The sequence below is a fragment of the Sinocyclocheilus rhinocerous genome, unplaced genomic scaffold (genome assembly GCF_001515625.1).
Source record: "Sinocyclocheilus rhinocerous isolate Xijiao unplaced genomic scaffold, SAMN03320098_v1.1 scaffold588, whole genome shotgun sequence".
NCBI lineage: Eukaryota > Metazoa > Chordata > Actinopteri > Cypriniformes > Cyprinidae > Sinocyclocheilus > Sinocyclocheilus rhinocerous.
Genome location: NW_015635063.1, coordinates 1,117,932 through 1,135,956, shown reverse-complemented (window position 1 = coordinate 1,135,956; position 18,025 = coordinate 1,117,932). Strand labels below are relative to the sequence as shown.

Genomic DNA, 18,025 nt, shown 5'->3' with positions numbered 1-18,025 from the left:
TGTGTGTGTAGGCAGGGTTTGTCTCTTTAGTCAGAGCAGATGGGCTCTTTCTTGTTTGCTTTAAGCGGAGGGTGTGTGTGTGTGTGTGTGTGTGTGTGTGTGTGTTTGAGTGAAAAACAAGAATCCCTACTGAGTGTCATACATCTCAGGACTCTGTGTCTGTGTGTCTTGTCTTGTGTCTATAGGCTCCTGACCGTCTCCTCTTAGTTTGAAACTGTTGCCGATGTTTGGACTTCTGGTAAAAATAGTTTCAGGATACAGCTAATATATGTGTGACTCATTGTAATGATTTTCATCAACTTCCTAGCAAGCACATAGGATCACCTGGCCGTCATGACAGGGCAGACATCATTCATCTTATTCTAATTATTCATAAAGCAGAGCCTTTGTTATCCAAAGCAATGCATTGCCAGTTACAGCAGTTTATTAATCAGATTTGAACCTGCAACCTTTGGATTAGCCCACATCTTTAACCACTAAGCCACAGCACCTCATTTACACCCTGACAGAGGTTTTCCATCAGGACCAGCGAGACTTCAGGTCAAGCTTCACCCGAGGAAGGTATTTTAATCCTCTTTCTCTGTCTGATTCAGATGGCATGGGCACACACACACACACACACACACACACACACTCTCCGTCTGAGAGCAGCGCAGAAGTGCTTGAGCTGCAGCCAATCTTGATAAACTCAGCCGTTCAGAAATCATTGTGGGAAAGTGTTGTTTGCTTACCTGTCAGTTATTCTATTAGTCTGAAATCTGGTGTTGATATCAAGCACGCTGATTTCTATTAGAGCCGTGAAGTGACGCAATCACAGATAAGAGTGCAGTTTCTGATTGAGCCAGAAAGCTTTGGTATTTGCCCTTTAAATCAGAATGTCTCTTTAGTGTATATTTAATATTTCACTGATTTTAATTTGCTCTTTCATTTTCGTAGTCCTTAAATAGAGTGCTGCTTTTTGGCTGCATAACTTTGACAATGTGCCAAATTGAAATATACTTGACTTATTTGTTGAAAATGAACAGATGTGAAACCTGAGAGCTTTATGCAATCTTAATCCTTATAGGCCTAACTAATTACTTAATTATAGTAATTACTATTATATATATATATATATATACAAAAGAAATATTTTCTAAAATATGTTTTAAAATATATTTACATATTTTCTACCAATATATTTTTGGCCTTTTTATAAATTGGCCTTTTAAAATATATAAACGTTGGCCTATTTTAAAAAGCATTTAAAAATTGTTGTCTATATAACTTCTGTGAACATATAATACATTTGAATAAAAATCAGCAAGTATTTTACATTGCCCCAAAAATATTAAAATCTTTGTCAAGCATGTTTGAGCTACAAGAGCAGGCTATTGCACATATTTGGTGCACATTTGATGAGTGATTTGAACAAACTCTCTAAGCCTAATTATTTAAATGTGGCACATAATGACATAGGCTTGCTAAAATAAGAAATAGAGTATCTAGAGACCAGGATTTAATAGCCTATCTAAATTGTGAGTTGCCTGTTTTTGACTTTATCTAGCAACCAAGGTAAGTAACTCCAGCAGCTGCATAGCAACGTTTAAACACTCAAATGCATAGCAAGACACTGAGAAAACTTTATGACAGCCACTCACATTCCCTTCTGCAACTATAAAAATCTACTTAGGCGTATTATCAAGTGAACCGAATAGAATAGAATAGAATAGAGCTAAATGACTCCAGTGTCTCGCCCAGGTGAGCGCGTTGCCTGATCTTCTTGCACTCCATCTACGCTGCTGGCGACGCGACGCGATTAGAACCCATTACAATAAGCGACGCGAGTGACGAAGGCACCCAATCGACCAATCAGAAGGCTCTCATTATAATCAGCGGAGCGCCGCGCTCACTTGCGTCGTGGATTATCATGGGAGCGCTGGAGTTTGTCGCGTCGCGTCGCTCGCTTGTAGCGTATCATGTGATAGGGGCTGGAATTTGACACCTCAGGGGTTCAAAACTCTCATGTGTTTATGGGACTTGATTTTGGCACGGACTCCTGCGTTTAGAGTGGAGAGCGTGTCCTGAGGAAGTACCGCGCGCGAGCTGTCCTGGACCTGACGCGTCTGGGTCAGTCAACACAACCCGAGGTTCTGCTCGCGCCGGACACAAGTTTATGTGAAAAACCTGGATGTTCAGAATTATGCATCATCACTACAGGGAGAGGTCGAGAGGAAACATTTTAAGGAATACATTCTCATTATCTGTGGATAATTTTCACTTGTCCGTTTCTTAATTTATTTCACTCAAGTCCATGACAGGAGAGCTCGACCAGGACCGAAAAGGTAGGATTGTATATTTCTTTTCTTTTCTTTATGTCTTGTTGCAGTAAGGCATTGATCTAAATTTTGCGTCTTTTAACGTTTTTTAGCATAGCCTAATTACTTCATTTATATGTTAATAATTTGTGTATAGATTATATATTTATTTTGGCAGAACTTTTCTTATTGTGGTGCTAAATAGAAAAAATGCATGTCATTTTCTCACATGTCAGATTTATTTTCGATAAAAAAAAATGTATATATGTTAACTTGTAGCTAATAATAAGTAATATAACGTAATTGCTTTAAGTGTTGCTGCCCTTAAAAGAATCAGAAATAATTTGTTTGTCACAGAATATTCGATTCGATTTAAAATGTTGAATTTAACTGTATTAAATACAATGTGTAACCTATTTATTAAATATTGTTGTCTTTTAAAATAGCACGAGTTCTTGGTCTTCGATTCTTTTTGTTCCTCAAAATTCCTTTAAAATGTCCTTTTCCTTTATAAAGCCGTATAAATATGCATCAGTTATTGTTGGATCTGCTGAAAGGTGGTTGATCCCCAAAAATGAAAGGAAAATAAAAGCTGCTTAACTGCTTGGCTTTCCTCAATCTCGTACAAACAGGTTGAAAATGTACCTCAGAATACTTAATTAAGTGTATTCCTTTGCTTATTTGACAAGCTTTTCCCAGCTGACTGAGCTGATGATTGATTATGAGACTGACAGTAAGTGTGCTCCTGAAAGAGCTGTTTTTCTGTCTGGAAGAGATGAAATCTGGATACAGTTAGAAGAGAATCCCGGGACTGTTTTCTCCACTCTGGGGTCTTATTATGGCCATTTGTGGTTCTTTAAGTCTTATATCTTGCTAAGAAGTCTCATATGCTATGTATGCAATAAATTCTCAGTTCTATAAATTTGATCTCAGTTCTGGTTCAGGTGCACTGTTTTTCTCCCCATCTGTTCTCTGCTGGAACTAATGCACACCACAGCACTGCTGTCTCCTCTTGTAAATGTCTTTTTAAAAGATTTGGATCGGAATGTGCGAGATTCTTACGCAGAAACAGGCCCATATGTAGCATCCTATACCTATATCCCACCCATCTGGCTGAGTTGGTTGGCACGTTTGTTGAGCAGGTAACATTGCATTTCAGTATCAGATTGCAAACACTTCCAAATAGACTGCAGGCTACTCCCTGGTATACTGTAATCCTTGGATCAAAATTATTAATTTATTTGTCTGTTGGCATGGTTTTATGTGACTAAGGCAGCAGGGTAGATTGTGGAATTTCTCTCGGGTTATTTGTTATGTCATGTTGAAAGATTAAATAGCAGTGCTGCTGAGTCATCGGTGTGCTCTTTTTTTTAAGATGCACAGCATATGGTATTTTTTCACAGGGCACGTGATGTGCTTTATGGTGATGCTGCTAAATAGAGTTTGATGGAGTTTTGTGGATCCCCTGTATTATTATATGTGGGTCTCTTTAGTGTATGACCTGCCATGTATTCATGATGAAATGTCTTTAATGTGCTGCGTTTTCCTGTTGCTGTGATAGATTGGGTGTGCTGGCACTTAACGCTCAAGTGTCTGAATCACACCTCCTTTAAGAGACACTAATGCAAGCGTCTAGCCCTTTTCAGTTTTACTCTCTGCTGAAAGCTGTAATACCGTTTAATCACTTCCAAACTGTCTATTGTTGGAGAATTGCTCACCCGCAATGGAGTTTCCACCTAGTCACTGTTTACTTTAATGCTGGATCTTATAGGAGTTCTCACTTTTGCAGGAACCAGATTTAACTTTTTTCTTTTTTGTCATACAAAAGAAAAACAAAATGTCTTTAAAATCAGAAATTAATACATGATTTTATTTGTATATATAAATTACTTTATTATTTCTTTTAATAAAGTTTTAAATATAAAAATATAAAATGTCACTAAATAAAATATAAATACTTAAAATAGTTAATGTTTTAAAATGAATTGTTGTTTTAAATATTATTGATAAATAATATTATAAAATAAATAAAAAGAGTTTTATTAGACACATTTGACCCTGACAACAAAAGACAAGAAGTGTTTTCTATGAAAACATGTTTCTGCTACAGAATAAAAAAAATGTAAATGAAAAAAGGGTCTTTTTATCACTTTTTATCTCAGTTCTGACACTTTTTTTTTTCAAAATTCTCAGTTCATATCTCAGAATTCTGACTTTTTTCTCACAGTCTTGAGAAAAAGGTCTGAACTGCAAGATATAAACTTAGAACGACAAGATATAAAATCAATCTCATTGTGAGTTAAAGTTGCAGTTACCTCTTTTTTTATTAGTACATGGTGGAAACAAAAAAAAAAGCAGAATTGTGAAGATGTAAACTCAATTCTGAGAAAAAAATCTAGGATTGCAAGATGTAAACTCGGAATTGTGAGAAAGAAAGTAAGAACTGTGAGTTTATATCTCGCAATTGGAGAAAAAAGTCTGAACTGTGTGATATAAACTCATAATTGCATGTAAAAATTCTGAATCACGTTTAAAAGTTCCAATTACCTTTTTTTTCTCCTTTTTTAAAAGGTAATAATTTATTTTGCAATCCTAACTATGCTCAAATATATGATTAGTTGCATTTTAGTTTATTTATCCATTATTTTTCATCCATCTTTGACTGAACTGCAAGATATAAACTTAGAACGACAAGATATAAAATCAATCTCATTGTGAGTTAAAGTTGCAGTTACCTCTTTTTTTATTAGTACATGGTGGAAACAAAAAAAAAAGCAGAATTGTGAAGATGTAAACTCAATTCTGAGAAAAAAATCTAGGATTGCAAGATGTAAACTCGGAATTGTGAGAAAGAAAGTAAGAACTGTGAGTTTATATCTCGCAATTGGAGAAAAAAGTCTGAACTGTGTGACGAACTCATAATTGCAGGTAAAAAGTCTGAATTGCGTTTTATTATTTTATTATTTTTTTCTCCTTTTTTAAAAGGTAATAATTTATTTTGCAATCCTAACTATGCTCAAATATATGATTAGTTGCATTTTAGTTTATTTATCCATTATTTTTCATCCATCTTTGACCCAGTAGATCAGAACTTTCCATGTATACTGCTGGTCTTTAAATTGCTCAGGTGTATTTTTAACGTCCATTTAATTTTGATGAAGCGACTACATAGCGAGTGTAGGTTTCGTGACTCTGTGTGCATGGAAACAGGGCAGTACATGAGTGTCAGGCGATCATACGGGACACAGGAGCGCCGTGGTGTTAGTAAGAATTATGGGCCGCAGTCACCGCAGGGCAGTCCACCGCTGGATAATTTATTACAGCCTCCACTAATGAACATCCTAGTTGTGCAATAATGAGAAACACCTTATCCAGGGTCAGAGTGGGGCAGAAGGACACTAGAGCCCGCAGAGAGAGGGTCCGATTCTTACATAAAGTTAAATACTAGTTTTGTGCAACAAGGTGTTTGATGTAAAGTCTGGTGCACATTGTACAAATTATTTTGGACAAGAACCGCCCACTTAGACAGAAAGAAACCATGCTGACTGAGAGGACATTTGTTTAGGGGCAAGTTTATATGCAATATAGAATACCACAGTATCATTATGGAGAAATTAATTCAAGTAATTGCACAGCAGAAAACAAAAACCTCAAAACAAAAAGAAAGTTTATTGACTCCAAAACGTTATATGTACTGATTATTTCACAGATACTGAATATACAGCTTTGCTCATTTACATTTTAATGTTCCTACTGGGTGCCTCAGTCAAAAAAAGATCTGATGCTGCCAACCTGGGAAATCTTACCTATTCAGTGATTATTTTATCCTCAAAACCTTGAAAACATAACTTAGTTTCCAGGAGGACTTATAAACGAAACCTGTGTGCTCTTACTCCCAGAAGCCAGCTAAAGTGAAGTTAGAGCTTTCCAGATCAAGAAGTGCTTTCCGGTTTTGTGTATGATTTTCAACAGATGGTCAGTAAACCGACTGTGAGCTAGTGAGACTAGTTAAATGCTAACTGCTTAGAAAAGAATTGTAGACCAATGATAATAGACCGATAATAAAATGAGTTCACTTTTATTTTTCTCATATAATGTGTCACATTTTATTTTAAGCATCTTCAGGACTTTTTTCCTTTTCAAATGTTGCATCACAATAAAATTGTTTTTGAATTTGTAAATAAAACACTACTGGAGTGTGTTTTACAAGAGAATACTATTTCAGTTTTTCAGCTTAAATATGTTTAATTCAATGTGTTACTTGACATTTATTTGTAATTGTTTGAGAAATTTTCTAGCAATTTTTAAAATTGAGTGAAAATTGTTTCTACACCAGATTTTTTTTTTCAGTGATGAATTGGTTATTAATATACAATAGATTCTTAACTGCTTTTAAATTAAATTTGCCTCCTCAGTCATTAATTTCTTTCTAAAAAAAAAGGGGGAAATATATATATATATATATACATATATATTGCATGTAAAAATACAAAGGAGGATGTATTTAATGTAATTATTGTTTGTTCTGGTCAACGATAACCACAAACTTGTTTCCCCCTGAGAAATACTTCTTAATTATCACTTTTTCTGTAGAGTTTCAGACAGGATCTCAACAATGTCTCAAACTGTGCTCAGATTTAACAAGATGCCAATCAAAAATCAGAGATCTCAATATGAACTCAAACATTTCTGATCAAATTCTTCCAACACCAAAGAGCTGCTTGCACATTATTTTTTATATGCTATACCTACCTACCTATACTCTGTATGTCGACTATTGACTCAATTTGTCTATTTTTATTTATGTATTTCTCCTAATCTATAAAAGAGCAACATTTTATTGCAATAAAATGTTCCTCTGGTAAGGATTTGAAGCAGTATGCCAGTGTATAGAATGTAATTTTGAAGTAGCAGTGAACAGTGTGAGTTTGTGCTTGTATGCAGGATAGTTAGGAGTGAAAACGCATCGAGTTCACTCAGCAAACTCAGCCATGTGGAATGTTCTGTAATGTCATCAGAGTAAACAAATACAAACACTTTTGAGAATTCATCTCTTTCTCTTTTTCTCCTTCTGTCACTTCAGTTTAGCTCTCAATCTCGGTCTTCATTATTCCCAATAACACGTTACCCACCCAGATTTCTCCTTTGATTCCCATTTCTCCATCTGACAGCTCGGACCCCACAGCAAATGCACACACACTGCTGAAAAGTGTACGCGATCCGTTTCACACACACACGCTGGATTTTATTATTTGCGAGATGTTTTTGATTCATGTCAGTGAGCAGGTTCATTTGTCTTAATGGAGCTGACAGATGTGTGTATCTGTATACACCACAGAGAAACAAGGAGATGAGAGATAGATGGTTGTGTGAGAGTGTGTGTGTTCGCAGCCGGACATCTGGTTCTCCGCTGTCACGCTCGCACAGAAGTTTCTCAGTAGAGAATCCAAACAGACGCCTCTTCATTTACAGAAACAGAAACGTGTTTAAATTCTGTCAAAATTGTCCTTTCAGAGCAGCTCATCTCTCTTCGTTCACAGACGAGCTTGTATAAAATGTATACATCTCTGATCATTTCTCTGTCTGTCTTATTCACAACAGTAGATACTTCTGAAGACAGTTTGACTGGTGCTTGCCTGTTAAAATCTCCCTGTCATGATGCAAGGCTGTTGCTATGCGGTGCATAGGGCATTCTGGATGGTTGCTAGGGGGTTCTGGGCAGTTGCTAGGTGGGTACTTACTGGAACAAGTGAAAGGAGTTCATCCTCAAGTCTCTGTGATATTCTAGTCTCAATATGCCTTGGGTCTTTCCTTCAGTGTACGGCTGTGGGGTTTAGTTTGCTGTTTTTAATGTTTGAAGGTGAAAAATTAAAATTTTTGATTATTATTTTTTTTAAAAAGAACACTCTTCCTCAATAAGTTGCACACTTACTTTTATTTTGGATGTGATTAATCCCGATTAATCGTTTGACAGCACTAATTTTTATGTTTTTCTAATGCTTAAGGCTTCATTTATTTGATCAAAAATACAGAAAATTGCTAAGTATTTTTACAATTTAAAATAAGTGTTTTCGATTTGAATAGATGTTAAAATGTAATTTATTCTTGTGCCCTCAATAAGTTGCACACTTTTAAGTGTCAGAATAATAAAGTACCGACATTTACATGCTGTAAATAAGTTGCATCACACATACATTTTCATAGACATGCATTAGCACTTAAAATAACAGCATTTATTTGAAACAGAAATCTTTTGTAACTTTTTAAATGTCTTTACTGTCACTTTTGATCAATTTGATGCATCCTTACTTAATAAAAGTAATAATTTCATTCAAAATTACTGACCCAAACTTTTGAATGATAGTGTGTTTGTTCAAGTTTTACCTTTGGTTTTACATGTTGCAAAGTCAATACATTTGCTCCTTTACTTTGTCTTTTAGTGGCTGATTTAAGGCATCTTCATTGGATGAATGTGATTGGCTCGTGCAGCGCAGCATTAGCAGCTCAGTGTGACTGTTTGAAACCAGACACATCATATCAGTTTCACAGTCCGTCTTTAAGCACGTTCTCTTTGATGTATGTCAGGAGGATGTTGACTTAGGTTTCTTATCGTTTGATTTTAATGGCATATTTGTTTTTAAAAAAAATAATCCTGTCATCAACATCTTGCCACATCAAAACCTTCATTGGCTTAAAGCACGTTTTGACAACCTTTTGCAGTGATGATGAATGATACAATTTCTTAATTTGAAGTTGAAAGAAGTTGCTCAACGGTGAATCATCTTAAAACTATTTGCATATTGTGATTGGGTGTAGGTGTGTGTGTGTTTGTGATTTACTGCTTTGTCACAAATGTTTATTTGAGGATATACATACATACATACATGCATATATGTATGTAAATTAATATATATATGGAAATCAAATTGAATTATTACAATAATGTTAATTTTAGTAATTTAAATGCCCAAGATATATCTTATTTTATAATTAAAATAAATGTAAAAATGTTAATTAAAACAAAGAGAAAGGAAAACTTGAAATCGCATCATATGACCCCTTTAATACATGGAAATCTACTTGTATATATCACCATTGAAATTATATTTATTAAAATTATAATTAAAAATAAATGTAAAAAAAAAAATGGCCCAGAAACTATTAGGACTGAGAATAACACACTTAAAAATGTCTGAATGTCAAAGCATTTGATGATTAAACATCAGATCAGGTGTCTGTATCAAATACTGCAGGACTAACATCACTTTTCTTCATTATTTTTGTTCAATGTGTTTGAATCAGTTGGTGTTTTGGTGATTTTTAATCAATATATGAAGTCAGTTCTCCTCAAGTTCTCACAGGTGTCCTAATAGAGGAAACACAGATGTAGAGAATCACATTAAATATCAATATGATCCACCAATGCTTCACAAGTCTTGATTTTCCAATCCAAAACGTAGACATTGGCGCAACCGGTCATGTGAGTTTGATCTGTTTGTCATTATTTTTGCAGTTTTATTTAGTGACGTTAGCGTGCAGACACTTCAGTTTTAATTGTTGCATATGCTTGTAGTTTATAATTGAAGAGTGTTATCAGTCACAGAGTGTTTTAAATCTTCTGCTAACCTTTATGTGACTCAGTGAAGCTGCCAAACGGAGCAGATTGTGTCAGTGCACACAACAGCTTGCAGCCTTCGGCAATGTCGGGGTATTCATAGCAACAGTGTGCTGTAAATTTGATATTTAAGGCTGCAGGTGAAACCATCTCTCTAGGTCAGCTCTGAATTGTGTTGCTACTTTCATCACATCCTGTTGCTTAATCGTTTCATAGCAGCCGCCTTTAAATGTGTGCCGTTTACGTGCAGCACGAGAGAATGTTTCAGTGTCTGCAAGTTTATACATGTGGTCAAGGAAACCCTCAGAGCCATGTGATTAATGATGATATAATAGGTGGATGCTTTATTAGAACAGACTTAGTGTCCCACATTCTGTTCTGAGTGATTTCCACGGCATTGGTAAGTGTACTGGGTAGTAGCTGTGTTGGGGTAACGCATTACAAGTAAGTCGAGTTACGTAATCAGATTACTTTTGTCAAGTAACTAGAAAAGTAACACATTACTTTTTAATTTACAAGAAAATATCGGAGTTACTTTTTCAAATAAGTACCGCCAGTTACTTTTTTCCCCAATGATTTACTGACAGTTCTCCTGTAAATAAATCGCTGTAAAAACATGATGTTACTAAAGTTCTAGACTAAACATGCCTTTACACTTGCTCAAAAACAGATTCAGTATTCCTCAAAATGAATAAAAACAGTGAAATGCAAATATTACATGCACATATTACACAAACCTGCAATAATTATATGTTAAATAACACAAATAACCTTTATGTATTTAATCCCAGTGTCTTCGCTGTTGACCTTAGATGATCCAATTCAACAATACTAATAAGCAAAAGATAAACATAACACTTTCTTCTCTTGCGTCCTATTCTTCATGCATTCAGGAATGGCAGCACAGCTGGATGGTTTGTTTGAGCTTTTTGAATTTACATTTCCTTCAGCCTGAGGCTTATTCATTTCACTTTTGGTGTGAAAGGGCTTTTACATTTGCCAAAAACAACTTTTTCATTTTGAAAACAAGGAAGCAAGCTCAGCCCAGATGAGAAAAAGTAACGCAAAAGTAATGTAATGTATTACATTCCATAAAAAGTAAATAAGTAGCGCAATTAGTTACTTTTTAGGGAGTAACGCAATATTGTAATGCATTACTTTTAAAAGTAACTTTCCCCAACACTGGTTGCTAAGGTGTTCTGTGTGGTTGCTAGGGCATTGCTAGGTGAAAATTGTCCTGTTGCTTAGTAAATAAAATGTTTTTGGGAATCCCAGCATGCCTGAAATTGTCTGCAGGAAATTTCAGGGATAAGAAACTGCAAAAAATAAGCTGCTTTGGACCAATATTTATTGTGAAAAGCATATTAAAAATTATTTTGAATTTATAATAATAATGATTTCTTAAGGGGGTGCTAGAGCATCTGGGGAGCATTTCAGAGAAAAGAAACTGTAAAAAAAAAAATGAAGTAAAAAGTTGCTTTGGACCCATATTTATTGCAAAAATCATATTAATAATCATTTTTAATCTCTAATTATAATAATTTTTCAAGGGGGTGCTAGAGCATCTGATGACATTTTTTAGAGAGAAAAAAAAAGTGTACATTTTTTACAATTATATTAAAAAATAAAAGATTATAATTTAATTTAGTAATATGACAATATAAATGCCAATTATTTAATTTTTAAGCGTTTTCTTTGTAGTACACACTATCTTTTTTTTTTGAAAAGGTATAAATGAGTCTTAAAATAGCCTATATGGAGGTTATCCTTCTGCAAAGGGATCATCATAATTAATCATATTTTTAAAAACTTGCCTGGCTTATAAAAGTAAAAGCACACCTCTCCTCATTAGGTTACATAATTTGATGAATGACCATATCAAAATTGGGCAAAATAAGTTTAATATGAGTATATAGTCTTGGAAGAATAAATATTTGTTATATAATTTCCTGGCTTTACTAGCAAAATGCATGATAAAGGAAAGATGGGACTTGCTGAGTCATGAAACCACAGTCAGATAATATCTGACATTTGACTGATATTTGCACATCTCTTTACCCATCATGCTTTCAGCAGAGGGAATATAGCAGAAAACGATTAAATTATTTTAATTTTGTGACATTAAAGACATTGCTCACAATAAAATTGAAATTCTCCCATTATTCATCTGTCAGATATGCTGCTATGTTTTCCCCATAAAATGCAAAAAGCACATCTTATCACATTTATTTCAGTAGGAGAGTTGATTTTCAGTGATCTTTCCATCAAAGTTTTTAAAGAAATGCATTGCGGAAAATTCTTTTCTATTTACAGCTCTAAGGATCTTCTGACACAAATGAGACTTTTCATTTGTGGGAGACTGTTTCTTTAAGAGCCACTTGTTTAGTGCCATTATATTTGCATGCATATCAAATTATACATCTTTTCCTTTCTAGATGGCAAAGGGTGGAGAAGTCTGGAGACCTGCATGGCCGCACCTGCCCGATGTCACCTGAGGAACTGGAAGGTGAGCATTCCTCATATAATTTGGGTTATCGGCTAATAAATAAACTCACGCTTTGATGCTGCCTGACATAACATCACAACACCTGTTTGGTGTCGGCTTGCCTGTACTACATTACCAAATGTGTCAGAAGCGTGTCCGTTTGGACTTGTTTGTGTGTCAGCACGCTTGATTTTCACTCCGGCTCATTGGATCTTTCAGCCAGACACTCCACAGACATTCATTCATTAAAGTCATCCTGAAATATTTACTCATGGGGATCTACGGCGGTGTTGGGTGTTGCTTAAGTAATTAAAGAGGCTGTAGTGTTGGCTGTGTAGGATCACTGGAGGTCTGCTGTAGTTCAGGGTTGGGGGTGGGAAGCGTATACATGTGAATGGGCCGATCGGACATCACGGATCGGTTTACTCTGTCAGGGTTTATATAACACAGACGAGTAATGGGCAGGCCGTGACAGCGCACTAGATTAACCCTGAGGATTCATGTCATTATATTTCCTACTAGCGTGTTATTGGCTCTTTCTTTGCAATCATAACAACAGCTTCAGTTCAGTACACGCTGTATCAGTGTGGCTGCAATATAACAAAGAGTGAAAAATTTAAGGGGGTCTGAATACTTTCCGTACCCACTGTATATATATATATTTACATACATTACATTATATATACATACATACATTTATGCATTTAGCTTTTATCCAAAGCAAAAGAGGAACAAAAGCAATTCATCAAAGTGCCAAGAATATTTGTGATATACAATGCCGGGTTTATTTGACTAGATTAGGAAGCAAGTTTAAGAAGAGGAGAAATGAAGTGAAGAAAAAGTGTTTTATATAGCGCTTTATACAATACAGATGGTTAAACAGGAAAATAACAGTGTTGATGCTTTAAAATTAATCAGTTACGAAACATATTTAATTTCAGCTGCAATGCAACTTTACAGAAGATAATAGTTTCATTATTCAGCTCAAGTCAGTTCATATTTTGTTCTAATCTGATAGTGTCACTCCAGTTAAAATGATAATATTAATATATTAATTGTCTTTAAAACCCCAGGACAAAATTCACAAAAATGCTGAATAAAATTTTTGAAATTAAAGTACTTAATTCAACATACAAAACACTGTTAGAGAAAACAAACGTGTAATTGCACGTTTGACTCACAGTCTTCGTTATTGAGATATAACTGTTTTGACAACTTCCCCATTTCAAATACACTTCAGTTTAGTTTACAAGCCTCATCCAGCTTTGACGTTATTGCAAAGCCTGTAATTAAAATAGGAGACTTTTCGTCTGTACCAACAGTAAAATTAACCCATCAACAACACTTGGTGATAGACGTGAGTAATTTCAAAATTATATGTTGTCACAAAGTGTGTACCAGAGGCTGTGTATCAAGTCATATTGCTAATTCTCTAGCAGACAGAAGCTCGTGGATCTTCACTGAGCTGTTTCAGATGTGAAGGTCTCAATAAAGGTCTCAGTTACTGTATGTTTCATTAACTATCAACTTTGTCTCAGATGCTTTTCTTAAAAGAATGTAGGAGAAATAGAAGTATTAACAAATGAGTCAATAGTTGACACACTGTACAGTAAGTGTATAGAGCTATAAAATGTGGATAGTGGCTCAGATCATCTGGAAATTTGATGAGGAGTGTTTATTTATAATGAAACTTGTCATTGCAGACTTAGACCACTAAAACAGAACTCTATTGTTTTTCTTTTTTTTTCTTTTTCTCAACTTAATCATATTTCTGGGAAAAACAATTGAGATAAAAGAGATTTCATTGTGTGTTTTCTGTCATATGAGAAGCCTTTAGGTCGGAGGAAATGGGATGTTCAACCAGTTGTTTTCTGTCTTCTCAGCCTGAAGTTAATATTACATTTTCTGCCTAACCTAACCTGTCAGAGGTCTGAATCCTTTGGGAATGATGCTTTACACTTTCTGTTACTTCAAACACTTCACAAAGACCTAATGGGTGAATCTCACAAAACCTGTCCAAAACATGCCCAGATCATATTTCACCCCAAATTCATAAGAAAGAAAGAAAGAAAGAAAGGTGAAGAAATGTGACCTGGATGTTTATGTGAAATTCATCCTTCAACACTTTTTCTGCATTTATAGAGAAAATCTTTGTTGAAATTTAAGACGACGTTCTTCTCATCCTGTGATTCTGTGTTATGTCACAGTGACATTGCTTCAAGGCAAATTCCTTGCAAATTATTCTATTTTTGTTCTTTTCCTTATGTTCAGTGGAAATGAAATATCTGTGCACATAATAATGTAGAAACACGAGTGGAATGCAAACTTACTGTGAGGATCTCTTGTGAGGACATGCACTACAATACAGACTTAAGATATAGAAATGTTTTTGCTTTAATTAGCTCTAAGGATCTTCTAACATTTAATGCTGACATGCCCATGTACTTTGTTTTGTGCAGTATGATAAACATGATCAGCATTAGCTGAGCCACAAGCTGACATGTTGGGCAAACAAACAGAGCTGTGTTTTTACAGAGCTACAGACCCAGAGTGTTTACACTCACTCTTCAGGAAGTCAACCGTGATATTGACCATTTTGCTGCCACTGAATTAGACCCCGTTCTCAAAAACACCGCCATCAGTGGATGCTGACTGGCCATTAAAATACACAAAACAGCTCAAATATAAAATATATTAACAGATGTGAAAGGTACTGCTGGAGGTCTGCAAAGAAAATATATAAAACATACACTGTTTAAAAGTTTGTAGTCTGTAAGATGTTTTTGAAAGATGTCTTTTCTGCTCACGACTGCATTAATTAGATTAAAAATACAGTAAAAACTGTAATATTGGGAAATATTATTAAAATTTAAAATAGCTGTTTTCTATGTGAATGTCTTAAAATGTAATTTATTGCTGTGATGCAAAGCTTAATTTTCCAGTTTCACTCCAGTTTTCAGTGTCACATGATCCTTCAGAAATGATTTGAATATGCCGATTTGCTGCTCAAGAAACATTTCTGATTATTGTCAATTCATATGTTTGTGGAAACCAGGATGCATTTTATTTTTCAGGATTCTTTGATCTTTGCAACTTCAGGGATCTTATCTATGCACAATCAGCTTGTAACACTCCAAAGAGAAAGGAAAACTTGAAATCGCATCATATGACCCCTTTAAAAGTTTGTAGTCTGTAAGATGTTTTTGAAAGATGTATTTTCTGCTCACGACTGCATTTATTTGATAAAAAATACAGTAAAAACTGTAATATTGGGAAATATTATTAAAATTGAAAATAGCTGTTTTCTATGTGAATATGTCTTAAAATGTAATTTATTGCTGTTATGCAAAGCTTAATTTTCAGCATCGTCAACGAAATGGAGTATATAAGTAAAGACAAACCTTGTAGTGTCTCAAAGACCCTCTTTTGTGTAAAACTCTTTATGCTTTATATACTTTATATACTATACTTTTTATAATCTATAAACAAAAGTAATGACATAAAGTTGTCATTATAAGTCCGCATGGTTTGACCAAAAGACAAATTATATAATCAATATTGTTAGTTAAACCCTCACCACCAAAAAAAGTTGACTTTATTCAATTCTTGATTTTTTCCACATTTAATAATCAATAAATCTTTAAATGGAAAGCTTATTTATTCAGCTTTCAGATGTTGTATAAATCTCAATTTCATAAAAATTGACCCTTATGGACTGGTTTTGTGGTGCAGGGTCACAAATAGTAACGAAATGGAGTATATAAGTAAAGACAAACCTTGTAGTGTCTCAAAGACCCTCTTTTGTGTAAAACTCTTTATGCTTTATATACTTTATATACTATACTTTTTATAATCTATAAACAAAAGTAATGACATAAAGTTGTCATTATAAGTCCGCATGGTTTGACCAAAAGACAAATTATATAATCAATATTGTTAGTTAAACCCTCACCACCAAAAAAAGTTGACTTTATTCAATTCTTGATTTTTTCCACATTTAATAATCAATAAATCTTTAAAATAGACTTGGTATTAAAAAAGAAATGAAAGTGAAACAGTGAAAATTCCCAGTGCTGTTGGACTGTTATATTAGCACTCTGCTTGACCAATCAGATCAAGGACCAGAACTAAATGTTGCATAATTTATTATGCTTTTATGGTGGTTTTTGTCATTTTCAAACTTAATATCCCCAATTTACCTTGAGCTACTAAGATATTCTTCAGAATTTCACCTATCGGTCACCCAGAAGAAAAAAAAGTCATATGGGTTTGTAACGAAATGACAGAATCTTTCACATTCTGTGGTCACTTCCCTCATCAGCTCGTGTTTTCTGTCTCCTCAGATTCGTCCCTGGCCGAGGAGGGCGAGGGTCATCGGATCCGGTGGCAGCGTTCCTCTACAAACAGCTCCAGTTCACGGAAGTCCACTAGGAACCGTAAGGAGCGGCGCAACCGTAAGCGAGGCCGGAGCAGCCAGGACTGCCGTTTGGAGAGGAAAGAGATGAAGGTGCGGGATCTGGGCCTCGGCTACGACTCGGACGAGATCGTGGTGTTTAAGTACTGCGTGGGGACGTGCATGAGCGCCCGTAAGAACTACGACCTGGCCCTGAAGGTGTTGACGGATAACGGCAGCATTTCTGGCCGCAAGGTGAGCACTCACCCCTGCTGCAGACCCACGCGCTTCGAGACCGTCTCCTTCATGGACGCCCAGACGAGCTGGCAGACCATCAAATGGCTTTCAGCGGCCAACTGCAGCTGTGTGGGATGAGAGAAGCCGAGGAGACGCAGCCGCTAAAATCAACCCAAAGCTCCGGTGTAGAAAGCGAGGGAATTCCAGTGCAAGGAACGGGATGCAGCGCTCCTGATGATGCACTGCAAACGCAGCGGATCTGCTAGCGTCAGCACAGGAACCACAGGAATACGGGACGTCCTGCAGGGAGACGGTCGGAAACCGTAGGGATTTGCATCATGTGACCTTGGAGAGCTGTGAAGCGAGTCGTCACATTCCTGCTCCAGACTGCAGTTCTGCATGGAAAGTTTGTGAAAAGCAGCTTGAAGGCCTACATTTCACATGATCTGAAATTAGAGGTGTTTTAAGAACGTGGATACCATGAAGGTTCATTATAACAGAACAGAAGGTGCTTTTAATTCACTTATCAGCTCAGCATGTGTGTTTAATATACACACACTTTCCTTAAGCCATGTGCACATTACAAGACTGAAGCGTGTCACTTTTTTATGTTTGTGAGTAGTTTTTTTTTCCAGATATGCATGTTGCATGCAGCATTTTACCAGTTTGCAGGCCGGTTCTGAACGCTAAGTGGTGGAGTCCTGCATCGGCTCTTTATAATGATGAAATCATGCTCGATTACACTGCATGTCTGGACGTATGCCTAGTTATAACACTCTCTTCCATCATCTGATCATCATTAGATGAATTACTGCTGCCATGATCGCTAGAAAACGTACACAAACTATTTTTAACTCTTTTCAACTCTTTTCTCTTTTAAACAAATTCCGCCTGCTTTCCATAAGCAGTACAAGCGCTGAATTTTCGGAATAATGTTGTATTCTATAAAAGGCCTGTTTTACATAGAAATTAATCATTCTTGGATTTAAAAGAATGTC

The 18,025-nt window shown here is 35.5% G+C and overlaps 1 protein-coding gene across 1 annotated transcript in view; it reads left to right on the top strand.

Annotated features, from left to right (window-relative positions):
- LOC107746620 (glial cell line-derived neurotrophic factor-like) overlaps nucleotides 1-17,594 on the top strand; it is a 25,845-nt gene extending 8,251 nt beyond the window's left edge. The window contains exons 5-6 of the mRNA XM_016560915.1: nucleotides 12,348-12,418; nucleotides 16,741-17,594. Coding sequence (XP_016416401.1) covers nucleotides 12,348-12,418; nucleotides 16,741-17,165 — 496 coding nt within the window. The 3' untranslated portion in view covers nucleotides 17,166-17,594. The remainder of the gene's footprint in view (nucleotides 1-12,347; nucleotides 12,419-16,740) is intronic.
- The last annotated feature ends 431 nt before the right edge of the window (nucleotides 17,595-18,025 follow it).